Source organism: Pantherophis guttatus, chromosome 2 (genome assembly GCF_059756535.1).
Source record: "Pantherophis guttatus breed Tessera chromosome 2, ASM5975653v1, whole genome shotgun sequence".
NCBI lineage: Eukaryota > Metazoa > Chordata > Lepidosauria > Squamata > Colubridae > Pantherophis > Pantherophis guttatus.
Window position 1 is genome coordinate 162,042,467 of NC_142064.1, and position 22,422 is coordinate 162,064,888.

Here is a 22,422-nt window from a genome sequence, read left to right on the forward strand (position 1 = left end):
ATTAGATCTCTCAGCGGCTTTTGATACCATCGACCATGGTATCTTACTGCACCGGCTGGAGGGGTTAGGAATAGGGGGCACCGTGCTTCGGTGGTTCTCCTCCTTCCTCTCTGACCGTTCGCAGTTTGTGTTGGCAGGGGGGCAGAGGTCGACCTCGAGGCACCTTATTTGTGGGGTGCCGCAAGGGTCAGTCCTCTCACCCCTTCTGTTCAACATTTATGTAAAACCGCTAGGCGAGATCATCCGTGGTTTCGGGGTGAGTGTTCATCAGTATGCTGATGACACACAGCTATACATCTCCACCCCAGACCACCCCAATGATGCCCTTGCTGTGATGTCCTGTTACCTGGAGGCCCTGCGGATCTGGATGGGGAGAAACAAGCTCAGACTCAACCCCTCCAAGACCGAGTGGCTGTGGCTTCCGGCGTCCCGGTATAGTCAGCTGGTACCATCACTGACAATAGGGGATGAGATCTTGCTCCCCACAGAGAGGGCCCGCAACTTGGGTGTCCTCCTGGATTCACGGCTATCTTTAGAAGATCATTTGACGGCTGTGGCCAGGGGTGCCTTTTATCAGGTTCGCCTGATCCGCCAGTTGCATCCCTTTCTGGATCGGGACGCTTTGCGCACGATCACTCATGCCCTAGTTACCTCCCGTATGGACTACTGTAATGCTCTCTACATGGGGCTCCCCTTGGAAAGCACCTGGAGGCTCCAACTGGTCCAGAATGTAGCCGCGCGGGTGATTATGGGCGCAGCTCGTTACGCCCATGTAACACCTCTCCTACGCGAGCTGCACTGGCTCCCGGTGGTCTTCCGGGTGCGATTCAAGGTGTTAGTTATCACCTTTAAAGCGCTCCATGGCTTAGGACCTGGGTACCTACGAGACCGTCTTTTGCCACCAATAGCCTCCCACCGACCAGTTCGTTCTCACAGGGAGGGACTACTCAGGGTACCGTCAGTCAAATTATGCCGACTGGCGACTCCCAGGGGGAGGGCCTTCTCTGTGAGGGCTCCAACCCTTTGGAATGAACTGCCCCCGGAGATACGGAATATCCCTGATCTCCGTGCTTTCCACCGTGCCCTCAAGACCCTGATGTTCCAACAGGCGGGGCTAAACATATGAACATGTGAATGATTTTTTAAATGTTATCTAATTCTGGGTTTTATTTAATTGACCAAACTAAGTAATAATTTTAATTAGCAATTTTATGATGTTTGTGTGTCTATATTTTTCTTGACTGTACACCGCCTTGAGTCCTACGGGAGAAAGGCGGTATAGAAATATAATAAATAAATAAATAAATAAATAAATACAATATATCATTAAAAACCACAATAGTTTGTCTGTAGACGGAACCAGCGCAACACAAAACCTCTTTGCATGCAATTGAAATTCAGAATACCTTGGAAGAATGTCAGGAATAAAATGTAACAATTAATTCCTAATAAGATTTACAGGCTGTCTAAAGTCAAAACCAGTCAGGAAGGTAGCAGCTTTGCGGTCAGGAATTCTTTCAATTTGCTTTTTTCCCCTCCCCGGTGGCGAGGCTCTTAGTGTTCTTGCCACAGGAAAACTATCAGCCATCGTGATGGAAAAAATCTCTTTTTTTCAATACATCGGCAAGTACTTGTGAAAACCCACTCGCAGTGGGGTATCATCAATTCCCCACAGTTTTCCGCTCAGTCAATTTAGCTTTGGGAATAAAAGCCTTTGCCCTCGATGTGCGCCAGTCTCCCATGCACAGTTCCGCGCCTAGATTCAAATCCGAATCCTATCAAGCACAAACTTTTTTACGAAAGATGCACCGAGGATCACCGCCAAGAACTTGACATTGAGCGTTGTACCAGTAACTTCATAACCCGTCAGGCACTCTGATAGAGAGCCACAAAGGCGGGGAAAGAAACGTGAACGATGAAGTCACGTGTACATAATAGTGCGTTTCAATTGAAACTCGGGTCCTCCTCTGGACGCAGGTGGAAGTGTCAGTCGTATAGAAAACAATCCCAGGATTCCGGCATTGCTGAGATGGGGCAGAGTGGCTCAACTGATTAAGTTGAGGAAATTCCTGCGGTAAACTCTTCCACCGTATGAAAAATGTGGGGGAGAGACAGAGATAGAGAGATCGATCTCAAATGTCTTTTTGCAAGCAAGTATTAGCTTTGGGTTGTGAGAAGACAATTTGGATGAACTATTCTTCGCTGCAGGTTGAAGGAGGTTTCTTTAAAGGGGATGGAATGGAAAACGAATCCTCTGCGTTAGAAATGTGATTTGTGGTAAGAGTACCCTTTGACTCTCTCAGCTCCAATTTTCACAAGCATACAGAACATGGATCTGAGTGAGAAAGATAGGAGAAGCTATAGTTTCTGTTTCTTGCTGCTTTTTCTTTTTTGCTGGATTCGGGAATGACCCAACCCAATCGAACTGTGCTTAATCTCGCTTCGTTGTTTTGCAAAATATGTTCGATTTGTCTTGTGGAGCAGAGAGAGAGAGGCGTTCAAAAGACGTACGGCTAACGTAAGGCTTTTCAAGATCATATCATTGATTTGTTTCCTGATTTTGTAAGTTCTATCCGAGCCATGAACATTTTGAAAAAGGATATCCATTAAAATTAAAGACAGAATGCCTCTGAAGAGATCATTCAGTTGCTTCCATACTAAAACCATGAAGTTGGGTGGTTCTTTTTTTCTCGCATTCCGCAGCTTGATTTTCTTGTTGGGGCTGCTGTAAAGGAATTGGGCGGCAAGAAACCTTGGCCCATCTGTTAGCAATTTTTGAGAGATGCACCCAGCTCAACAACTTGCCCGCAGTCGGTACACGGGAAAATACGAGCAATCGGCTCTGGAGTTTAAAAAAAAAACAGGCAGGGCGGACACTTCTACTTTTCCTATCTCTATTGTCGGAGAAAGGGAAAATGGGGTCCTTCGGCTCGGGCGCGCGCGCGCGCGGGACCCTGCATCGACCGGCGATTGGCTGAGAGCGCCGCCGCTTAGGCGCGGAGGACGAGAAGAAATCGAGGGAGGCCTGTGCGCGGCCTTTTCCCGCGGCTGGACGGCATGGAGGAATTGGATGTGGAGCCGTCGGTCACGGTGAGTTTCGGGGAGAGGGGAGGCCCTTCTGTGCCCGGGGCCTGGCGAATGGCGCTCAGGGAACCGTCATTAGAGGAACAGTGAGGGAAGAATTAGAGACGGCAGGAAGGCGCCCTCCACCGTCGGAAGGGAAAGCTCCGCTTGAGGCGGTTTCCCCGTTAGGGACCGAAAACCACTGCAGGGCCCTCATCGCTGAAGTAACCCGAAGGCCTGTTATTGGTACTTGGTAATTGTTATTGGTTGCTTCCATGCAGTCGTGGATGGACAATCCTAGGAGATGCCGTAAATAAGCAATGCCAGGCAGGACCGCCTGCTAAACAAAAACCGGTTGGAAAACCAAAGCTGATAAGAATAGAGGACCTTGGGGGGGAGGCCAGAAAAAAAGACACCTGAATGTCTTTATAAAAAAGTTGCGGTTGTCTGCATTGTAAGCTGTGAAAACATGTAAAGGTTATCCGGTATTTATTTTACATATGAAATATTAGGCGTGAGCAGTTTTTAACGACATGAATTGTTTCAGTTGTGCAGTATATGAATGCTTATGTCTAGAAGAGACTGTTCTGTTGCAACTCTTATTTATTTACTTACTTATTTATTTTGCCGCCTATTAGCCCATGGCGACTCAAGGCGGCTTTACTAGAATAAAAGACTACATTTAAAACAATAAAAAATAACAAAAAAGAATCAAATAAATTAATATAGTGCAATATAACAAAATCACTTCCCACCCACCCACGCCCACCCCAGCGAGCTGGCAGAACCAGGTCTTCAGCGCCTTCCAGAAGAGTATTAGAGTGGGGGCCATTCTAATCTCTGGAGGAATGATATTCCAGAGAAAGGGAGCCACCTTGGAGAAGGCCCTTCTTCTAGGTCCCACCAGGTATATCTCCCTCGGGGATGGGACCCGCAACATTCCCTGCCTCCCCGCTCTGATGGGTCCGGTAGGTGTGACCAGTAAGAGACTGTCCCTCAGATAACCTGGTCCCAAGCCATGAATGTGGAAGCACCATGAATGTCATGGCATCACTGTTAAGCTTCAAGAGAATAAAGGTCGGGTGGAATAAAAATGAATAAAAACTTTTGACTGACAGGCTGTATCTAACCAAAGTTTTAGTTTTATATAGAAGGCTGACTTAATACCTAAGTAGTAACTCTTAAGCTGTGGATAAGTGATGTCCCAGTGCCTGGAGGCCGTGCGGGCCTGGATGGGGAGAAACAGGCTCCGACTCAACACTTCCAAGACCGAGTGGCTGTGGCTTCCGGCGTCCCGATATAGCCAGTTGGTGCCATCGCTGGCTATTGGGGCGAATCACTGGCCCCCACGGAGAAGGCTCGCAACTTGGGCGTCCTCCTGGATGCATGGCTGTCTTTAGAAGAGCATATGATGGCCGTGGCCAGAGGGGCTTTTTATCAGGTTCGCCTGATAAGCCAGTTGCGCCCCTTTCTGGATCGGGACTACCTACGCACGGTCACTCAGGCACTCGTCACCTCCCGCCTGGACTACTGCAATGCTATCTACATGGGGCTCCCCCTGGGGTGCACCCGGAGGCTCCAGCTGGTCCAGAATGCGGCCGCGCGGGGGATTATGGGAGCGACGGGGCGCTCCCATGTGATACCTCTCCTGTACGAGCTGCACTGGCTCCCAGTGGTCTTCCGGGTGCGCGTCAAGGTGTTGGTGACCACCTTTAAAGCGCTCCATTGCTTAGGGCCAGGGTATTTACGAGACTGCCTTCTGCCACCAATAGCCTCCCACCGGCCAGTACGCTCGCACAGGGAGAGCCTCCTCAGGGTGCTGTCCGCCGGACAGTGTCGGCTGGCGACCCCCAGGGGGAGAGCCTTCTCTGTGGCGGCGCCCGCCCTCTGGAACAACCTCCCCCCAGAGATACGTACAATACCAGACCTCCGGACTTTTCGTCGGGCCCTGAAAACTTATTTATTTCACCTAGCCGGGCTGGCTTGATCCCACAGTTTTGGTTAAATTTAATTGATTTTAATTGGGTTTGTTTTAAATTGCGGCCAAAAATATTTAATTATTTTAAACTGTTTTTAAATTTTGTATGTTCTGTTTTATTCTGTCTGTTCACCACCCTGAGTCCTGCTGGAGAAGGGCGGTATACAAATTAAAACAAACAAACAAATAAATAAATAAACAAACAAACATAAATGTAGCTCATGCTGTGTGGAACTGATAAAAACTTCAGATATACTGTTTAGGATATCTTGCATCATCAGATTTCTTCGGTATAGGTCCCTGTAGGTGACCTGTAGTTTTCTGTTTGTGCATGTCGCGACAATTTAGCTTACCCAATATCTGGATGAAATTGCTTGACACAGTTTCATTCAAATTATGGAATGTTCTCCTGAAATGGGTTACAGGTAGTCCTCGCTTAATGACCATAATTAGGACCAGAGTCTCCATCATTTAATGAAATTGTTGACAAGCGAGATGCCATGTGATCACTTTGCTCAGTGACTCTGATCCCAGCACTCCACATTGTGATTGCTAAGCAATCTCATAGATCATAACCTAAAGGAATCCTGTATGGTTACCATATATAGATATAGCTTGTCTTTTTTGGAGATCACGTGGATAACAGATCATCTGTACCTATTCCTTTTGGTTATAGCAATGTATATACTTTCAACTGTAGTTACTGCTTTTAAAATATTTATGACGACTTGAATAGCTTTTGATTGTATCAATATCAACAATTGTCCAATTCTTTCTCTTTTTTTTTATTAAACAGCTTATTCCAGGAGTGAACTCTGACCAGAAACAGTTATGCTTTACATGGGGACCAACAGAAATGTTGGTGTGCGAAACCTTCTTTAGGCCAACAGGTTGGCAATGTCTTTTATTAAATGTAGTCTTGTTTGTTTAATGTGCTCATGATATGAATAAACTAAAGCAAGATATTGGAGTAGATTTAACTGTTGGAATTAGTTTGAACTGAAGCTCCAGTTTTCTCAGCTTTGAGCAAATGGTTGTCAGTGACCTCTTTTTGTTATCCTTTCTTCTGTTAACTACATTCCTTTTTTAACATTTTCCCTAACCTTCTGTCTTTAAAAGGAAATAAATATTAGAAAAATAAAATGGGCACCTTATCACAAAAGTGATTGCTAAAACACATGAAGCAAAAATTTTACCAAAAATAAATTTAAAATGTTAGTGCTTACATGGTATTTGTATTAATGATGCTCCTTTTCTTACTTTTTCTTATTTCCATCCAGATTGTTTCTGCTGTCTTTTTTCTTTCTAATATTTCTTATATCATTACTTTAAAAAAAACACTAAAAATATAAATATAAATAAGAATATAGATATGAAACTGTGAATGTAACTATGAATATTCCCTAAAGGCCCTACAGAATTACTGTCTCTTTAACAGCCAACAATGAGGATACCAACTTAATCTCTATGTTATTTTCCTCAAATTTTGCTTTGACATATAATATCAATTTGAAATACATTTAGAATTCCAATTTTAAATAATAGTGTTTACTGCACAATTAAAATAGAAACCTATACCTCATTTGTTTCAGAGGCTAAAGAGAAGACTCCAGGTTGTCCTTTTGTCTATGTGGTACGCAAAGATCAAGATGTTTATTCTCAGACTTTGCGGAAGCTTTTCAATGAATCACACGGGATCTTTGTTGGACTCCAGAAGAATGAGAAAGAAAAGGCTGGAAAGTCAAGAACCGTACAGTAATTATCTAAATTATTATTGAGTTTTAAAAAGTCTTTTGCAGTGCTTTCTGTATTTTGGTGCACAGAAGTGATTAAGAGTTTAGGAATACTTTTGAATGTTCAATATTTCTGCATCAGTGTGACCTAAAGGTTGACCTCTTCTCCACACAAATCCTAAAATTAGATAAAGTGAACCCAATTAAACAAAATGAGTCAAAAATATACTTGTTCATTTATTTATTGAGGAAAATGATCCAAAGCTATATATTTGTGTGTGGCAAACGTGAAGCTTTCCTTTCAGTAATTGGTATGCCCCTCTTAGGCAGCAATATGTTTCCAATAACCGTAGATCATTCCTGTCTATTGACTTGGAGGCATTTGACTCAGATCATGTTTTAAGTCACTTTTTTAAAAAAATTGATTTATATGCCACTTCTCCGGAGACTCAGGGTGGCTTACAATGTGTTAAGCAATAGCCTTCATACTTTTGCATATTTATACAAAGTCAGCTTATTGCCCCCACAATCCGGGTCCTCATTTTACCTACCTTAGAAAGGATGGAAGGGTGAGTCAACCTTGAGCCTGGTGAGATTTGAACTTGCAGTAATTGCAGGCAGCTGATGTTAATAGCAGTGCTTTAGTCTGCTGCGCGACCAGGGCTCCTGGTTACAGAAATATTGAAAATTTAAAAGTGTTCACAAACTTTTAAGCCCTACTGTATGGAATTATTTGTTGGCATAAAAGAAGCATTCAATATATGTTTCAGAATATAGGTAGCCTTTGATTTATGATGGCAATTTGCATTGCTAAGCAATGTCATAAAGCATAATTGTATCACAGTGATAACAGCAATACCTGCAGTCCGAGTTACTGTCATTAACTGAATCCTACTGTCATTAGGCAGGGCATCCTCCCACTACCAATTCACTATGAGAGCCAGCAGAAAGTTGCAAGTCGCAGGTGGTTTGCAAGTAGGCTGGCAGGCATGTAAGAGGCAGTTGCCAGGTGTAGGAGGGTCCAAGGGGTGTGTGAAGAGGCAAGGCAGATGAGCATCAGTTAGGGTGGGTGTACGAGGAAGGTGAGGCTTGGGAAGGGAGAGTAGGAGTGTGAGGGAGGTGCAGCAAGGGATGGGACACAAGGGAAGTGTAGCAAGAGTTGGGGAGAGGATGTGAAAAATGCAAAGAGGGACACCAGACTATAAGGGAGGCAAGGCCTGGGAAGGGTGTGTGAGAGGCATAGCCACAGTTGTGGAGGATGCTCACGATCTACGAGTGTACAAGGGAGGCATGGCATGGGTCAGTGAGGGTGCAAAGGGGGTGTGATAGAAGCAAAGTTCAGCAAGGGTGCGAGAGGCTGCAAGAGAGGATAGGGAGGGTCCGCGGGGATGTGCAAGGAAGGCAAAGTGATCATTAGAGATGGTGTGTGTTTGGCTGGTGCAGGATGAGTTCTAAGGGTCTGAGGAGGATGTGTGAGGGAGGGAAACATACTCCAGCAACTTGCAACCTTTCCTCATTGAGGTTCTGGGGAAGCTGGCAGAGAAGTTTGCAAATGCTGATTGCATAATTGTAGGGTATTGCAACCAGTTGTAAGCACAAGCAGATTGTGAAGCACTCAGATTGCTATCATGTTGATGCTGTGGAGGCTGGAACTCTGAAGACAGGTTGTAACCACCATTTGTTCAGCATCATTGCAATAGAATGGCCATACATTAAGGACTATTTGTAAGTTGTAGTAACTGATACCCACCCAAACCATTTGAGTGATGCCATGGTGCCTTGTCCCAGTGTCTAGAGGCTGTTTGGATCTGATATTGCTTATTTGTACTAAAGAACCTGGCATTTGTCAAGGAGGTAACATGACGCTCAAAACAAAATCAAACTCTTCTCCTTTTTTGGATAGATTGGTTGGAGTAAGCAAAAGCTATCGATCAGTTATAAGAGCCTGCATGGAAGATTCACATCAGATGGCTAGTAAGTTTTCTACTTTTTATTAAATGGAAGCCTCTGGAAACAAGTCTACAACAGACTGTTTTAAAACAAATCAGAATGATTCATAGTCTGAACAAGTACTTGAAAAACTGCTTGTGAAATTTGGCTGTAGAGTTGGTTCCAAAAATGAACAGTTAATCAATTTACTAAGATGTATGTATTTGCTATGATAATTGCTTAGACATCTGATGAAAAGTTATAGTGTTTTGAATGTAACTAGTAAAAATGGTAAATAAACAATGTACAAATCTTTCTGCAATGTATAGTAGAGCTGGAATAAACAATGGTTTGGGGAAGCTGAATAATAACAATGTATAAATATTGATGTATGCATTTTTCTTTGATTTAGTATCTGCACGGGATCCTGCAATGCAGATGCAATACAGTACTCAGGTAATGTGTATAGTTTTATTTTGATAGGATATTGGAGAACAATTTAGTCATAAATATGATCCTAAATTGTGAGTTATGTTCCATAGGGCAGATTGAAACCTGTTTTGCCTAGAATGCCATTGCAATGCTATTTCTATTTTGTTTTATCTAAAACATTTTGTAGTCGTAAAAAAATTGTTACAAGTTTTGGAAACAGAGAATATATTATGGGGGAAATTGATGTCATATTCTATTATTATGGTATTACTATTACAGTATGGTAGGTGCCATTTTCAAAGATTCATAGATGCTCTCTGCTGATTCCATTTCTCAGTTGAGGGAGATGGGAATTTTGCTTAATGCTGAATTTCTAAACCACTTCCAAAGAAGATAATCCCTCTTTTCTGCTCCAGGCTATAGAAAAATATAAATTTATAGAAGTTCATACTCATCATAATAAAGAGTTTAAACGTGGAGCTTGAACATTCTGACCCTGCTGGTGTTTTTGGAGGAGTGTGCCTTTTGAGTCATTTGTTGACTAGTCGTTGCAGTTTTTCTTGGCAATGTTATGGAAGTGGTTTCCCATTGCCTCTTTTCTAGGGCTGAGAGAGAGACTTGCCTGAGGTTAGTGTGACTCGCCTGAGGTTTTGTGCCTAAAGTGGGCTACAATGGACAGTCGTCTGGTTTCTAACCCAATACCTTAACCATTACACCAAAATGGCTCTTCAGCTAGTAAATAATAGAATCTAAAAGACTTAATAATATCCTGTATATTTGCAGCAAATTCAATTGGTATTCACTTTTTTGCCTGTCATTTTTCATGTTAGGAAGAGTTCAAGGTTAAAGTTTTATAATGGAAATCTCTAGTAAATTGATGTTTATCTTTCTTAGGTCTCTGTTTTGTCCGCAATGGAGTTGATCTGGAATCTGTGTGAAATCATGTTTATTGAAGCTGCTCCAGGTGAATGTTGTTGTTGTTGTTTTCCTTTCGGTGAGACTGGTCTATCAGGGCAACCTGGTCTACCCAAATATGGGATGGAGCATACTGCTTCCGCTTTTGCCTTTCAGCCCCAGTCCAGGAGCCTTCACAGGCAGGTTGCTTTCGTGACAAACTGTGTGTGTGTGTGTGTGTGTAAATTTGGTATTCGGTAAATATAAATTCAACACCAAAAATTGGTAAATATAAATTCAATACTCCAGGTGAATGTTGAATTATAATGAAATCACAATTACTTTTATGTTTTTCACATATTCTCTTAGAATTCATGTGCTGCTTTTCTAATTAGGTATCTTCATAATATCTTTCTGAGCTGAGAAAGAAATACCTCCCTGCCTTCACATTTCTCATATTGGAGACAATGGCTTTTTCCTCTATTATTTAAGGACAAAATTGTTTGCAACAGTTGTGAGGAAAAGGCTGTTGCTGCTGACAGACCATACTGTTACTGGGGTGGAGACATGATTAATTTCTGATGTTCACTTTTCATTTTGGTTGCTGACCTAGAGCAGCAAAGTAATCTATTTGTACTATGAGAACTGGAAGTTTACAATGTGTCACAAAAAGGATGCATGATGCATTGAGCTGTTATTTGGCTGACCCCAGGTTGCAGCAGCTCATAGGCCTGGTTTTCTGGGTCTGGTCCTTGCCACTACAAACTGAGGAGCCCTCCCTCACCAGCATGCAAGAGAGCAAGGAAGCGGGAGCAGCATTGCATCATCCCAGGGGATTTTTGTCTTGAACTACTTCCTATCACGCTCTGATCCAGCAGCTAGTTTCTAGGTGCCGTAATTGTAATTGTCAGATAAATCTGTACAATATCATCCCACTGTATAATCATAACTACATCTTCTCTATGATATGATACCATCAGTATAGGAAATAACATTTGTGATGTTGCCTGCAATGGACCAGCGCAAAGCATATAGAAATGGGATTATATCTTCTAAAAATAATATCTCAGACAGTTCTTTGGGCTCATAGGCATTTATCTTTTTTTCCCCAGCGGGTTTAGTGTTATGTCACCTGCTTGATTGGGTCCGTCTTCATGTATGTGAAATAGACAACATGGTTTGTGAAGTTCTGAGGAGTGAGAATCCAGCAAAACATGAAAATTTCTGGAATGTGGTAAGGCATGTTTTTATCCAGGAAGCAGTAGCTGTAAGTTTTGGAAGACAATTTTCTTTTTTGCTTCTTAACTGCCACATATTTTAGCTGGGGAAGCTGGGAGGGGGTTGTTGTTGGAGCGGTAGAAAGTTAGTCATAACAACATTCCGTATTCAAGGACTTTTGCCTGCGTCTGATGGAGACTGCCTAAAGATTGTATCCAGTTGAGTGTGAAGAGTTGATTGGACAATGTGATGAACTTGTGGGTGTGGAGCAGGGCTGTGAACTGTCATCTGGGTGTGAAAAACCTGGAAGCTTTCAGATTCGGGTTTTCCCAGATGTGCCAACATGACATCTCTAATAAATTGGAACTTTGTGGAACCTCAGAGCTTTATTTCATAGTGGGTGTTCATAGCATAGTCTGGCTGCTATGCTTCATTTTTGCTCAGAAAGCTGTTTAATTGAATCCAGTGTAAAATGTAAGTTTTTTTCCCCCAAGTTATTACACTGAATCAACAATGACAGAAAGCTTTTAGTGTTTGAGCCACCTATGTGGTATCTCTGGTTTGCAAAAACTCTCCCATCAAAATCAGCTTAAAAGTTGACTATAAGGCTGCCTTATGTAACTTTGTATTTACAATATATGTAGACTTAGAATCTAGTTAATGTATTAGTGCTTAGCTCTGTGTAGTAGCAATCCGTAGTTTTTTGGTCAACAGGAAAAATGGCCTTTCAGCCATCATATTTATTTATATCAGAGCACTTTAAACCTGTTTTTACTTACGTTTCAGTTTTATATCTCTTTTTTTATGAGGTGGTATCTGTCAATGTAACCATACATGCATAGTTTGGATGATGGTATTAATATGTAAAATCATTTTTATATTTTTCAGGTAACTGGTTATGTGCTTCAGGGTAGAATGGATGAGGCTCGGCAATTACTTTCTAAAGAAGCTAGTACCAATCCCACTTCAGTGCACATGTGCAAAGTTTTAGATGAGCTGATGAAGAAGATGCCTGTTCTCAGTGTATGTTTGCAGTTTTCCTGTAATATTACCTGTGCGATCTGTAATGATATAGTAATATATATATTTTCAAAAACATATAAAACTTGCTTAATTCTGAGTCTGATCATTGGTTTGTATTAGTTTTCAGTACTCTTGTTTTCAGTGGTTGAAGGTCTCCAGGAGAGATGTTTCATGTGGATTAATTCATTTTTTTTATACTATTATGAAGATAAGTGTCTTGCATCAGCCAAATAATCATTGACAGTGCATTAAGAAGAATGCAATCTATTTCTGTAGATTGGCTGTACTCCTGAACCAACATATTTGGAAAGAATTTCCATGTAAGCTGTGAAAATTAATTTCCTATAAGTTAAAGATAGATACTTGTCACCAGCATGTTATCCTGCTCTACTGTAGAAATATCTATAACACTATGGATTCTTTCAAGTTCCAATTTAAATATTCCATTTCTTGGATAAACTTTATCTTTTATTCTGCACAAATCTCTTGAAACTCTTGATAAACATATACAAAACTGTTTTGTTTTTATGGAAAATTAGTAAAAGAAACACTGCAATAAGAATTTCAAAAACCTTTTCATTATGTATCTCTTTGTAGCCTAGCAGTAATCAGACTTTGACAGAGATGGAGTTGAAATGGCAGCACTGGCACGAGGAATGTGAGAGGTTTCTGAAAGATGGAACATTTGCTTCTAATTCTCACATGGAAGTTCTTTGTAAGGTGTGTATATATATATATGTGTGTGTTCTTAAGAATGAGGTTATCTGGTGAGCCAATGATGGGATTTGTCTTTATATGCAGTTTAGCTGTGGGCCAAGCGGTTACCAAGCACCCAAATTTTGATCATGTGATTCTGGGTGTGCTACAGGTTGGAACTTGTAGTTACAAGGACCAGTTGTAACTATTATTTGTTTGCTGCAATAACTTTAAATGGTCGCTGAAGGAATGGTTGTTAAATGAGGACTACTTGTAGTACAAATGCCTGGTAAGCACGTGAATTACATTTATTCAACTGTTAGATTATTTTCAGCCTGATAAGGTCACAATTGGCATACTATATATTAAAACCCTGAGCTGATGGTAGTTTTTTTTTAGGTCAAAACTGAATCCTTAAGGACTCTTGTTCATTTTTTTAAGATCCTACTTGGAGATGAGAATGCTATTTTGGAAAAGAAAGAGCTAATGACAACCTGGTACCATTTTCTTGTGACCCGGCTATTATATTGTCATCCTACCGTGAAGCACGTGGAACTCCATCTTTATGCACAGGTGACATATTTTGCCATTGGAGCAGGGTTGCTTCCATCCTTTTGCCATCTAATAGGAAGGCAAGTGTTTATACCTTTTACAGGGGAAAGATGATGCAGCTTTCAGGGTCTGTCTGAGTAGTACCTTTTTATGTGATTTGCATGACATTTACAAAGTAGCAAATCCTGGAAAACCTCCAGAATGAGATACCCATTGTATTGGACTAAGTTCAGTCTTATCAAAACAGGCTATCAGGACATGGTATCAATGCATTAGCTTTGATATGGGAATTGCTAATACTGCTCTGACTTTCCCAGTGATTGAAAATAGCCAATTCCAATTAAAAAAGCAGTTAAGTGCGCATTTTAAGTAATCTGTTTGTTATTTTTGAGAAATCTTGGTGCTCCTTTACTGAGAGAGAACATACGTGGTATAGCTAGACACAAACTCAGTGTTTTACGTCTTTATGTATTCCAGTCCAGCCTGGACATGTTTCTGGGAGGAGAAAGCAGCCCGGAACCATTAGACAGCATCTTATTGGCAGCTTTTGAATTTGATATCCACCAAGTGATTAAAGAATGCAGGTGATTTTTCTTGTCTTTGTGTTTTGAATTCTTGATTTGCATTTGATTGATGTCATGATTTGAAACAGAGCAACATACAAATCAAAAAGCTGGAAAGCTTTTAAAAATAAAAAATGGCAAAAGTATACAGTGAACAAGTAGGATTCTGCAGGTGTAATAAAATATGGGTTATTGTTTTTCTGAGAATGTAAATACATATTATATCATGTGTTATACTGCAATCCTAGATTCCTTCCGATTTTGTACTTGCAGCATTGCCTTGAGCAACTGGTGGTTTGTAGCTCATCTGACAGATCTCTTGGACCATTGCAATCTACTCCAGTCCCACAATCTTTAGTAAGTTTTCCTTTCTTTTCATTATCAGGCTCAGTTTTAAAACTGCCTTAATTTTAAACTTCTTTTTTAGAATAATTTTATGTAATCCTTCAAACTGTCCATAGGGATTCCATATACATTATTGTGGTAATTCCTGAAAGAGAAGTGACAGTATTATTGCCATTTTACAGAAGCAAGACTGAGGTTGAGTGAATTTCATTTAATGCATGTGTGACTGAACTGAAAATAATTCTCCTATTTCTGATGATATTATTCCACTAATTTCTGTTCTAATTAATTTTTTTTTACCGGGGCTTAAAATATTTGATATTGAAAGAAATTGTCAGAAATATTATGTCAGTTAGAAAATTAATATACTATGTTATTCCTTAGCTTTGGTTCCAATATGCGTGAGTACCTCCTGCTAGAATATGCTTCTGGGCTCTTTTCCCATCACAGGTAAGAGTTTTTGTTTATATTTATACACACTCACTCATCTATAGACAGTATTGTATTGCCAGTGATGAAAAGGCAAGGGAAAAAAAAACATATTATTCACAAAGAGTCATCGGTCCTGATTAAGAGTAGGGGCCCTACAATTCTAGTCTTTGGGAAAGTATCACAAGCATCTTTTGATGTATCAGATTTCCTCTTCTGAAGTTGGATATGGGCTCTGACTTCAAATAAAGAAAGCTGATATATATACTGGAAAATGTGCCTACCTCTCCCCTGAAAAAGTGCCATAAAGTGGGATAGTGGATATCCTAAGTCTCCACTGCACTTCCAAACTGGCATGGAATCTTGTAAACCCTAGAGCAGGCAGTGATACATTCTCTCCCATTGATTTAAAAGGGAGGGAAATCTGTTTGCAAATGGAATGGAAGAGAACAATGAAGACTATCTAATCTGGAAGAATAGAATCTGCTTGTTTTAATTGATGCATATGGTAAATGTGTAATGAAGGCTAGGCAGTATTTGAATAGTTTTCCCAAATGGCTTCAAGATAAGAATAAAAGACATTTAATCTCTATTCTAATTTACTAAGGGTTTCCTGCTGAATGAAATTGAAATAATATATTAACATTTCTATCACTTAAAGTATTTTATGTGCAAATGCTTTTTTTATTTACTAGTTGTTTCTCTGGATTGAAGGTTTTCAGCTTTATTTGAATTCCTAATGTTTCATGCTTAAGGCTAGTTGATATCATCCTTACAACCATCCAAAAGAACAAAATGGGTTGTTATTTTTAGCACTAATTAGAATCTTCTGATACTAAAGAATAGAGAAACATCTCTAATTCTCAATTAGCTGGAATGATAAAACAATCAATTTCATTAAGTATCTGGTATAAGTAAACATAATGGTTCTGATTCAGTAAATTAAGTCTAATAATCTCATTTGTTCAATGAGACATAATTTTATTTAACTGAGGCATTGAGATTGTGGTCCCAAAGAAAATATTCTGCAGCAACACAGGATAAATTTGAAACACTCTCCCACTTTCAGCTACTGTAGAAAGTTCAGTGGTCCCATTTCTTTTGATATTAGGGCTGGTTAAAAGAGGGTAAAGTGGCAATCTAAAATGGGTGGATCATATTCCAGACCTTCACCATGTTCCCAGGACGAGTAAAATAAAAATATATACCAACATTGGACAAAATGACAAAACTCTCCCACAAAGAATGCCTATTTTTTACTTCTGTCCCCTCTATAGGAGCCTGGTAGGCTGCTGATGTCTGTAGTGCTTCCATACTGATGTCTGACTTCTCTGAATATTTTAGGGAAAGCAGTGTTATGAAGTTCATCATTTCTTTAACCAATATTAATATTAAGTGATTTTTCACAAAAGTCCCTTGGCCAAAAATTTATCATAGGACCATGCTCAAGTAGTATATACATATACTGTACATATATGTCCCTTTTTCCTCAAATCTTTTAGATGTTATTCTCAGACTCTGGCTGTTTTATTTAATCTATTGAATTAAAAAGTGAAAAAAAAATAAGATTGTTTAAACAAAATGTTCATGCATTATATTGACTTAATTTCTCAATTTTAAAAGGCTTTTCCAACAAATTTCTTACTCATCTTAGTCTTCTCTAAAAGCAGTTAGGTCAGTGCTGGCAAACCTTTTTGGCACCGGGTGCCGAAACAGGAGTGCGTGCGCACATGCGTGCATGCCAGAAACCAGAAGACCAGCCGCCCAGTGTGCATGTGCGCACTGGACGGCTGCTCTTCCAGTTTTTGGTGCTGCTGCACGTGTGAAGACCACCTGGCCGGCGCACCGGAACCTGGAAGAGCAACAAGCGAGAGTGACAGCTTGCGTCCCTGGAGAGATGGCTCTGCGTGCCACTTCCAGTACGCATGCCATAGGTTCGCCATCACGGAGTTAGGTAAAGGGAGCTCTAAAGTGAATGTATAAAACTAATAGAAGATTCACTGTTTTAGTGTTTCTTGTGTAGGCTAGTGGCTATGCAGAAGAGGCAATTCAATATTTATGGTTCCATCTTTGCAGTTTATGGCAACTTGCAGTTGACTATTTTGACTATTGTCCAGAATATGGTAAAGCATACCTAGAGCATCATATTGAACGGATTTCCTTGGATACGGAGCGTAAAGCCCTGAAAGTATTGAGGATTTGTGAACAGAGAACGATGACTGAACAAGGTAACTCTCCCTAAAATATTTTTTAAAATGTAACCATTTCTAAAGAATCATTTATCAAGTATGCTTCCATCATTTCCCATCCCAGTTCGTAGCATCTGTAAAATCATGTCCATGAAGGCTGTCCGGAACAATCGCCTTGGCTCAGCACTATCCTGGAGCATCCGAGCCAAAGATGCTGCTTTTGCTACCCTCATATCAGACAGGTAGGATTTGGGGAAGCAGGATTCTTATTAAGTTGCAGAAACAGCAAATTATTACAGATATCTAAACATTTAGGATAATATAATTGCTAGAGACAATGCTTCCTTTGAATTTGGCAATCCTAATAAATGATGATATTGTGATAGTTAGTGTTGGATTATTTGTGCTCATAAGTATACTCTAAATATAAGAATGATGAAACGGAATAGGTAAAAAGTCGATACTAGTTAATATGTCAATTTCCATCAATGATCTGTAGTATTTAATATATAAGAGAAGCCAGTTTACATTTCAGAGAATTATTGCTGCTGTTCTTATTAAAATGTTTTGCAGCTAGTCCTCATTTACCACAGTTGGGACTGGCAACTGCATCGCTAATTTCTCCTTTAATGTCTGCTTTTGCTTCTTCTTTCCCACACTCCTGTTCTTTGGAATGCTCACTCTGGCCCTGGACTAATAAAACAAGAAGGGAATTAATGTTTGTATTTACATATATTAGAGAGGAAGATATTACAAGAGGGTAAGCAGGTATCCACTGGGGAATTCACATTGGAAGCAATTTGGCTATGCAGAGAGTCTGGTATATTTACCATTGTGTGCCTTGTTCTCTTGTAATCCCTTTCTCTCCACTCTGTGAGAAAAATAGATTAGGTACAGGAGAGATTGCCTACAGAAATACTTTGTGGTTTTTCTCATTCTAAAATATAATTAGGATCTTGAGCTATATGTTATTTTAATTTTTTTTCAATTTTTTTGGTATTCATTGACTACAATTATATAACATTTGGGGGAAATGTGTAATTTCATGCAGATAAAAACAGATTACTTGATTAGAACTTGGGAAATGCTTCACATCTAAATTCTTATAATCTCTGCTTATAAGGAAGTAACTTTTATAAAGAATTAATAATATATACAGTACATATTAATGGCTGCATGTGCTAATCTGCCATTTTACCCATATTGTTATCTAGATTTTTGAGAGAATATTGTGAAAGAGGTACTTTCTCAGACTTGGACCTCATTGACAACTTGGGTCCATCCATGTTGCTTAGCGATCGACTAACGTTTCTTGGTGAGTGATTCCATCTTTTTTGCAGTAGGGTTCCATTTTGTTTGGTTTGGGAGTCACACTTTCTCTTTTTGTCCTGACTAGAAGCTGTTTAGAGTGGTTGGAAGTAGAATTTTTTAAATCCTTTAATTTTGAAGCATTCACTCAAACTTTAAAGGTTCCCACTTAAAACTTCCAAAACTGAAAAACACCAACTCACAAATATCCCTCCTGTTTTCCTGAACTGGAAGGGAGGGTACAGAGCCTCAGATATTATGCTGGGCAGATATTATGCTACATTGCCCATATGATTGAGGAACAGTCTTTGATCGAAACATTTTACTTTGATTATATCAGTGACTTTTTCTTGCCTTTTCGAAGGCTATTGCGTTAATAATTTATATTTTGTTATATTCTGTCCTAGTTAGCACAAACCATTGCAGATATTTTTAAACACAACCCAGTAATGATTTATCAGTTTGTTTGCTTGTTTGATATGAATGGGATTTGAGCTATTGATTTAAACTGATCTTAGTTACAAATGCCTTTTCTGTCTTTTGCTGCCACCCAGAGCAATTTTGTAGCATAAAATTGCTACACAAATAAATAAATAAATAATACAGGACTTTTTTGCAATTGTGTAGGATCAAGGATTGAGAATTGATGGGTGTTCTAAATATGAAAGGACTGCCTTAACATCTTTTACAGGAAAGTACCGGGAATTTCATCGCATGTATGGGGAGAAAAAGTTCTTTGCAGCAGCCAAACTGTTATTAATGCTGATGACAGCTCGTATTGCTCCTTGCTCCTTCTGGATGACTTTGTTGACCGATGCACTTCCTCTCCTAGAACATAAAGAGGCAAGTGCGGTATTTCTGTAGATTATGTATTTTTGTTAACTGATGGGAGTTGGTGTTGAAATACAATACAGGTAGTCCTCAATTTACAACAGTTCATTTAGTAACCGTTTGAAGTTACAATGTCACTGAAAAGAGTGAAATTTGACCGTTTTTCAGTTACAACCTTTGTAGCATCCCCACAATAGTGATCAAAATTCAGATGCTTGGCGATTGTTTCATATGTATGACCATCGCAGTGTCTGAGGTTCATGTGATTACCTTTTGCAACCTCCTGACAAGCAAAGTCTCTGGGAAAGCCATATTCACTTAACAAACATATTACTAATTTAACAACCGCAATGATTCACTTAACAACTGTGGCAAGAAAAGTCGTAAAATGGGGTAAAACTCACTTAACAAATTTCTCTCTTAGCAACATAAATTTTGGGCTCAATTGTGGTTGTAAGTCGAGGACTACCTGTATACGACATGAATTGATATCAACTAGGCAGTGGTATTAACCTAAACTAAGATAGACAATATTGAGTCAGAAATTGTATGTTCCTAAGAGCTTCAGTGCTATATTGTTACCAAAATTCAAATAATGATGGTAGAGCACAAGTCTCAGTAATCACAAGAATATTGGTCTAAAAAGAGTGTGTGTGTATTGCACTCTGATTGTTTACTCCTTCAAAAAGGGGGGTTTGTAAGTAGAAGAGGTTAGCCTTGCTGCAGATAGGTAGGGTCCATTAAGTTTGATGTCTGCTCTAAAATGAAGTTCATGATTTGATTCAAATTTAATTTATATGTGCCAGTTTCTCAATTCCAGCAACATTGTTTAATGGAATCTTTTTCAAGAGTAGATGCAGGGGTGAAATCCAGCAGGTTCTGACAGGTTCTGGAGAATTGGTAGCAGAAAATTTTGAGTAGTTCGGAGAACTGGCAAATACCACCTCTGGCTGGCCCCAGAGTGTGGTGGGAATGAAGATTTTGCAATATCCTTCCCCCAGGAGTGGGGAGGGAATGGGGATTTTGCAATATCCTTACCCTGCCACACCCACCAAGCCACGCCATGCCCACAGAATTGGTAGTAAAAAAATTTGGATTTCACCACTGAGTAGATGAATAATGTAAATAGTGATCTTCATCTGGTCCTGCCTTGTAATATTTACAGAGGCCACAAAAGTAAACAATCCTTGAGTTCATAACATGTTATATTGAATTTTTCTTAAAGATAAACATAGAACAAAAAAGATAAAAGATTTCAGGGTTCTCTAGCTATTAATGGGATAACCATACATGCTTAGGGTTCAAATCTGCCATAATATCAAATTTAAAATCCCACTTCCAAAAATAAATGGGGGGGAGGGGAATTGCCATTAAATGAAGCTTACAATCAATTTTCTGCAGGTGATATTTTCTGCTGATCAGACATACGAATTGATGAAATGCTTGGAAGATGTAATGGCAGCAGAGCCAAAAAAAGAGAAGCTCCAGGTAATCTTATCTAAGTACGCTGTTTTAAGGGCCTGATATATTACAATTTCAGGATGTGAGGACAGAGCATGATTTAGCCCCACTGTAATTTAGAGAAGTTATTGTTTTTGTTGAGATCAGTGCATTGGGGGAGAACATTAACTCACAAATTAAGGTGAATATACGTATCCCAGGATAATTTTGCAGGATCCAATCTGGGTCGGTCCCGGGATCAGAGGTTTTGTCTTCCGAGCTTTTGGACTCATACTGGAGCCCATCCTCAGGGAACTTCTGTGTGTGCTCTGGGCTGTTCTGTGTGCGATATTATATGGTAACACACCCATTGACGGGAGTGCTGATTTACCTCCATCTTATCAAGTACTTAAGGTTGGGGGGAGGGGCTTGACAGCACAAGGAAATTAAAGCCAATGACTTAATAGCTAGCCATCAACAACCCAATCTACATCTAAAAAGCTACACACAACAGCCACCATATAAATACCACACACACAACAGTCCAGAGCATACAGAAAATTTCCCTGTGGATGGGCTCCAACATGAGTCCAAAAGCTCGGAAGATAAAACCTCTGGTCCTGGTGATGGACCCAGATTGGATCCTGCATCACTAACTCAATTATGTGTTTTCACCTCTTTGTATATTTTCCTTATGTCTGTCTAAGGATACACTGAAGGTAATTGTAACTTTGATCTTGTTAACTTGACTAGATTGCTTTGTTACAAATCTGCATTTTAGTAAAAGCTGAAACTGGGAAAAGGGGTATGTTTTGTGTTTAAAGAACAGATTACCCTTAAGAATTAGTGGTATATCAGACAGAAAATTTGTCCTTTATATCAAGAGGATAATCCTTCTCATTTCAGAATTTTATTGCTTCTAATGCCTGCTTTTCCTGGTTGTGTTTCATCCACTGATTCCCTGAAACCTGTGGAAAGGAGCATAAGATAAAATATTTTTTCAAATGGTATGAAAGTGTTACCAAAAGCCCTTCCCAGCACTGCTTCTATACAATTCAGGATGCTAGTGGAAAGGGTGTGTGCGCTTTTCATTGTTCTGACCAAGCAATAAAAATAGCTGCAAATGCTCTCTGGGAATTGCAGAGAATTACTGATGTCTACGAGAGATGTGCAGAATATTCCACTGTTGAATGGACTGAGAAGGACCAATCTAGATAAGTTTAATGCATTTCTGGAAGTGGTTTGTTATATTTTGGATATGTTCTGAATGAATAAATTTTGGGTTCTTCCTCCAAGACTGATGAGCAAGCAGCTTCGTTCTAAATTAATGCCATCCTGAATATGTATTGCATCATGCTAAATTAATATTTAAGCTGGAACTGTTTCCCCAGTTCTGGAAGAAAAATTCTGAAAAATTCAGTAGCCTTTGGGCTATCCTTTTAGGGATTCTACTGAGTTGCATACTAAATATGAGAAGTAATGTGGCCATGACTGTGTAGGTATACTCTGACTTATCAAATATTCTTATATTTCTAAAAATGATTCAGGTTATGTTATTCAATTCTTTCCCCCTTTTTTCTTGTTTCTAGGATGATGATGCAGAGATAATGAAGGTGGAAATGCTAAGACTTGCTCTGGCACGAAACTTAGCAAGAGCTATCATTAAAGAGGGCACACTGGAAGAATCATGAGAGCGGCAAATTAAAATAGTTCTTAAACTTTACTTTGTTAACTTAGTGTACATACCAGGGTTGTTATTATTTTGATAAAAATAAATTTCATATTTTGCATTTATTTTC

General features: G+C 39.7%; 1 protein-coding gene across 1 annotated transcript; it reads left to right on the forward strand.

Annotated features, from left to right (window-relative positions):
- The first annotated feature begins 1,910 nt into the window (after positions 1-1,910).
- Positions 1,911-22,417, forward strand: NUP85 (nucleoporin 85). The gene is made up of 19 exons (XM_060691053.2): positions 1,911-3,090; positions 5,838-5,931; positions 6,634-6,796; positions 8,678-8,748; positions 9,116-9,159; positions 10,030-10,099; positions 11,142-11,263; positions 12,136-12,270; positions 12,868-12,990; positions 13,408-13,539; positions 13,996-14,102; positions 14,355-14,438; positions 14,811-14,876; positions 16,932-17,083; positions 17,169-17,286; positions 18,259-18,359; positions 19,044-19,195; positions 20,585-20,671; positions 22,213-22,417. Exons 1-19 carry the CDS (start codon positions 3,058-3,060, stop codon positions 22,312-22,314), a joined length of 1,956 nt encoding a protein of 651 aa, XP_060547036.2. The 5' UTR covers positions 1,911-3,057; the 3' UTR covers positions 22,315-22,417.
- The last annotated feature ends 5 nt before the right edge of the window (positions 22,418-22,422 follow it).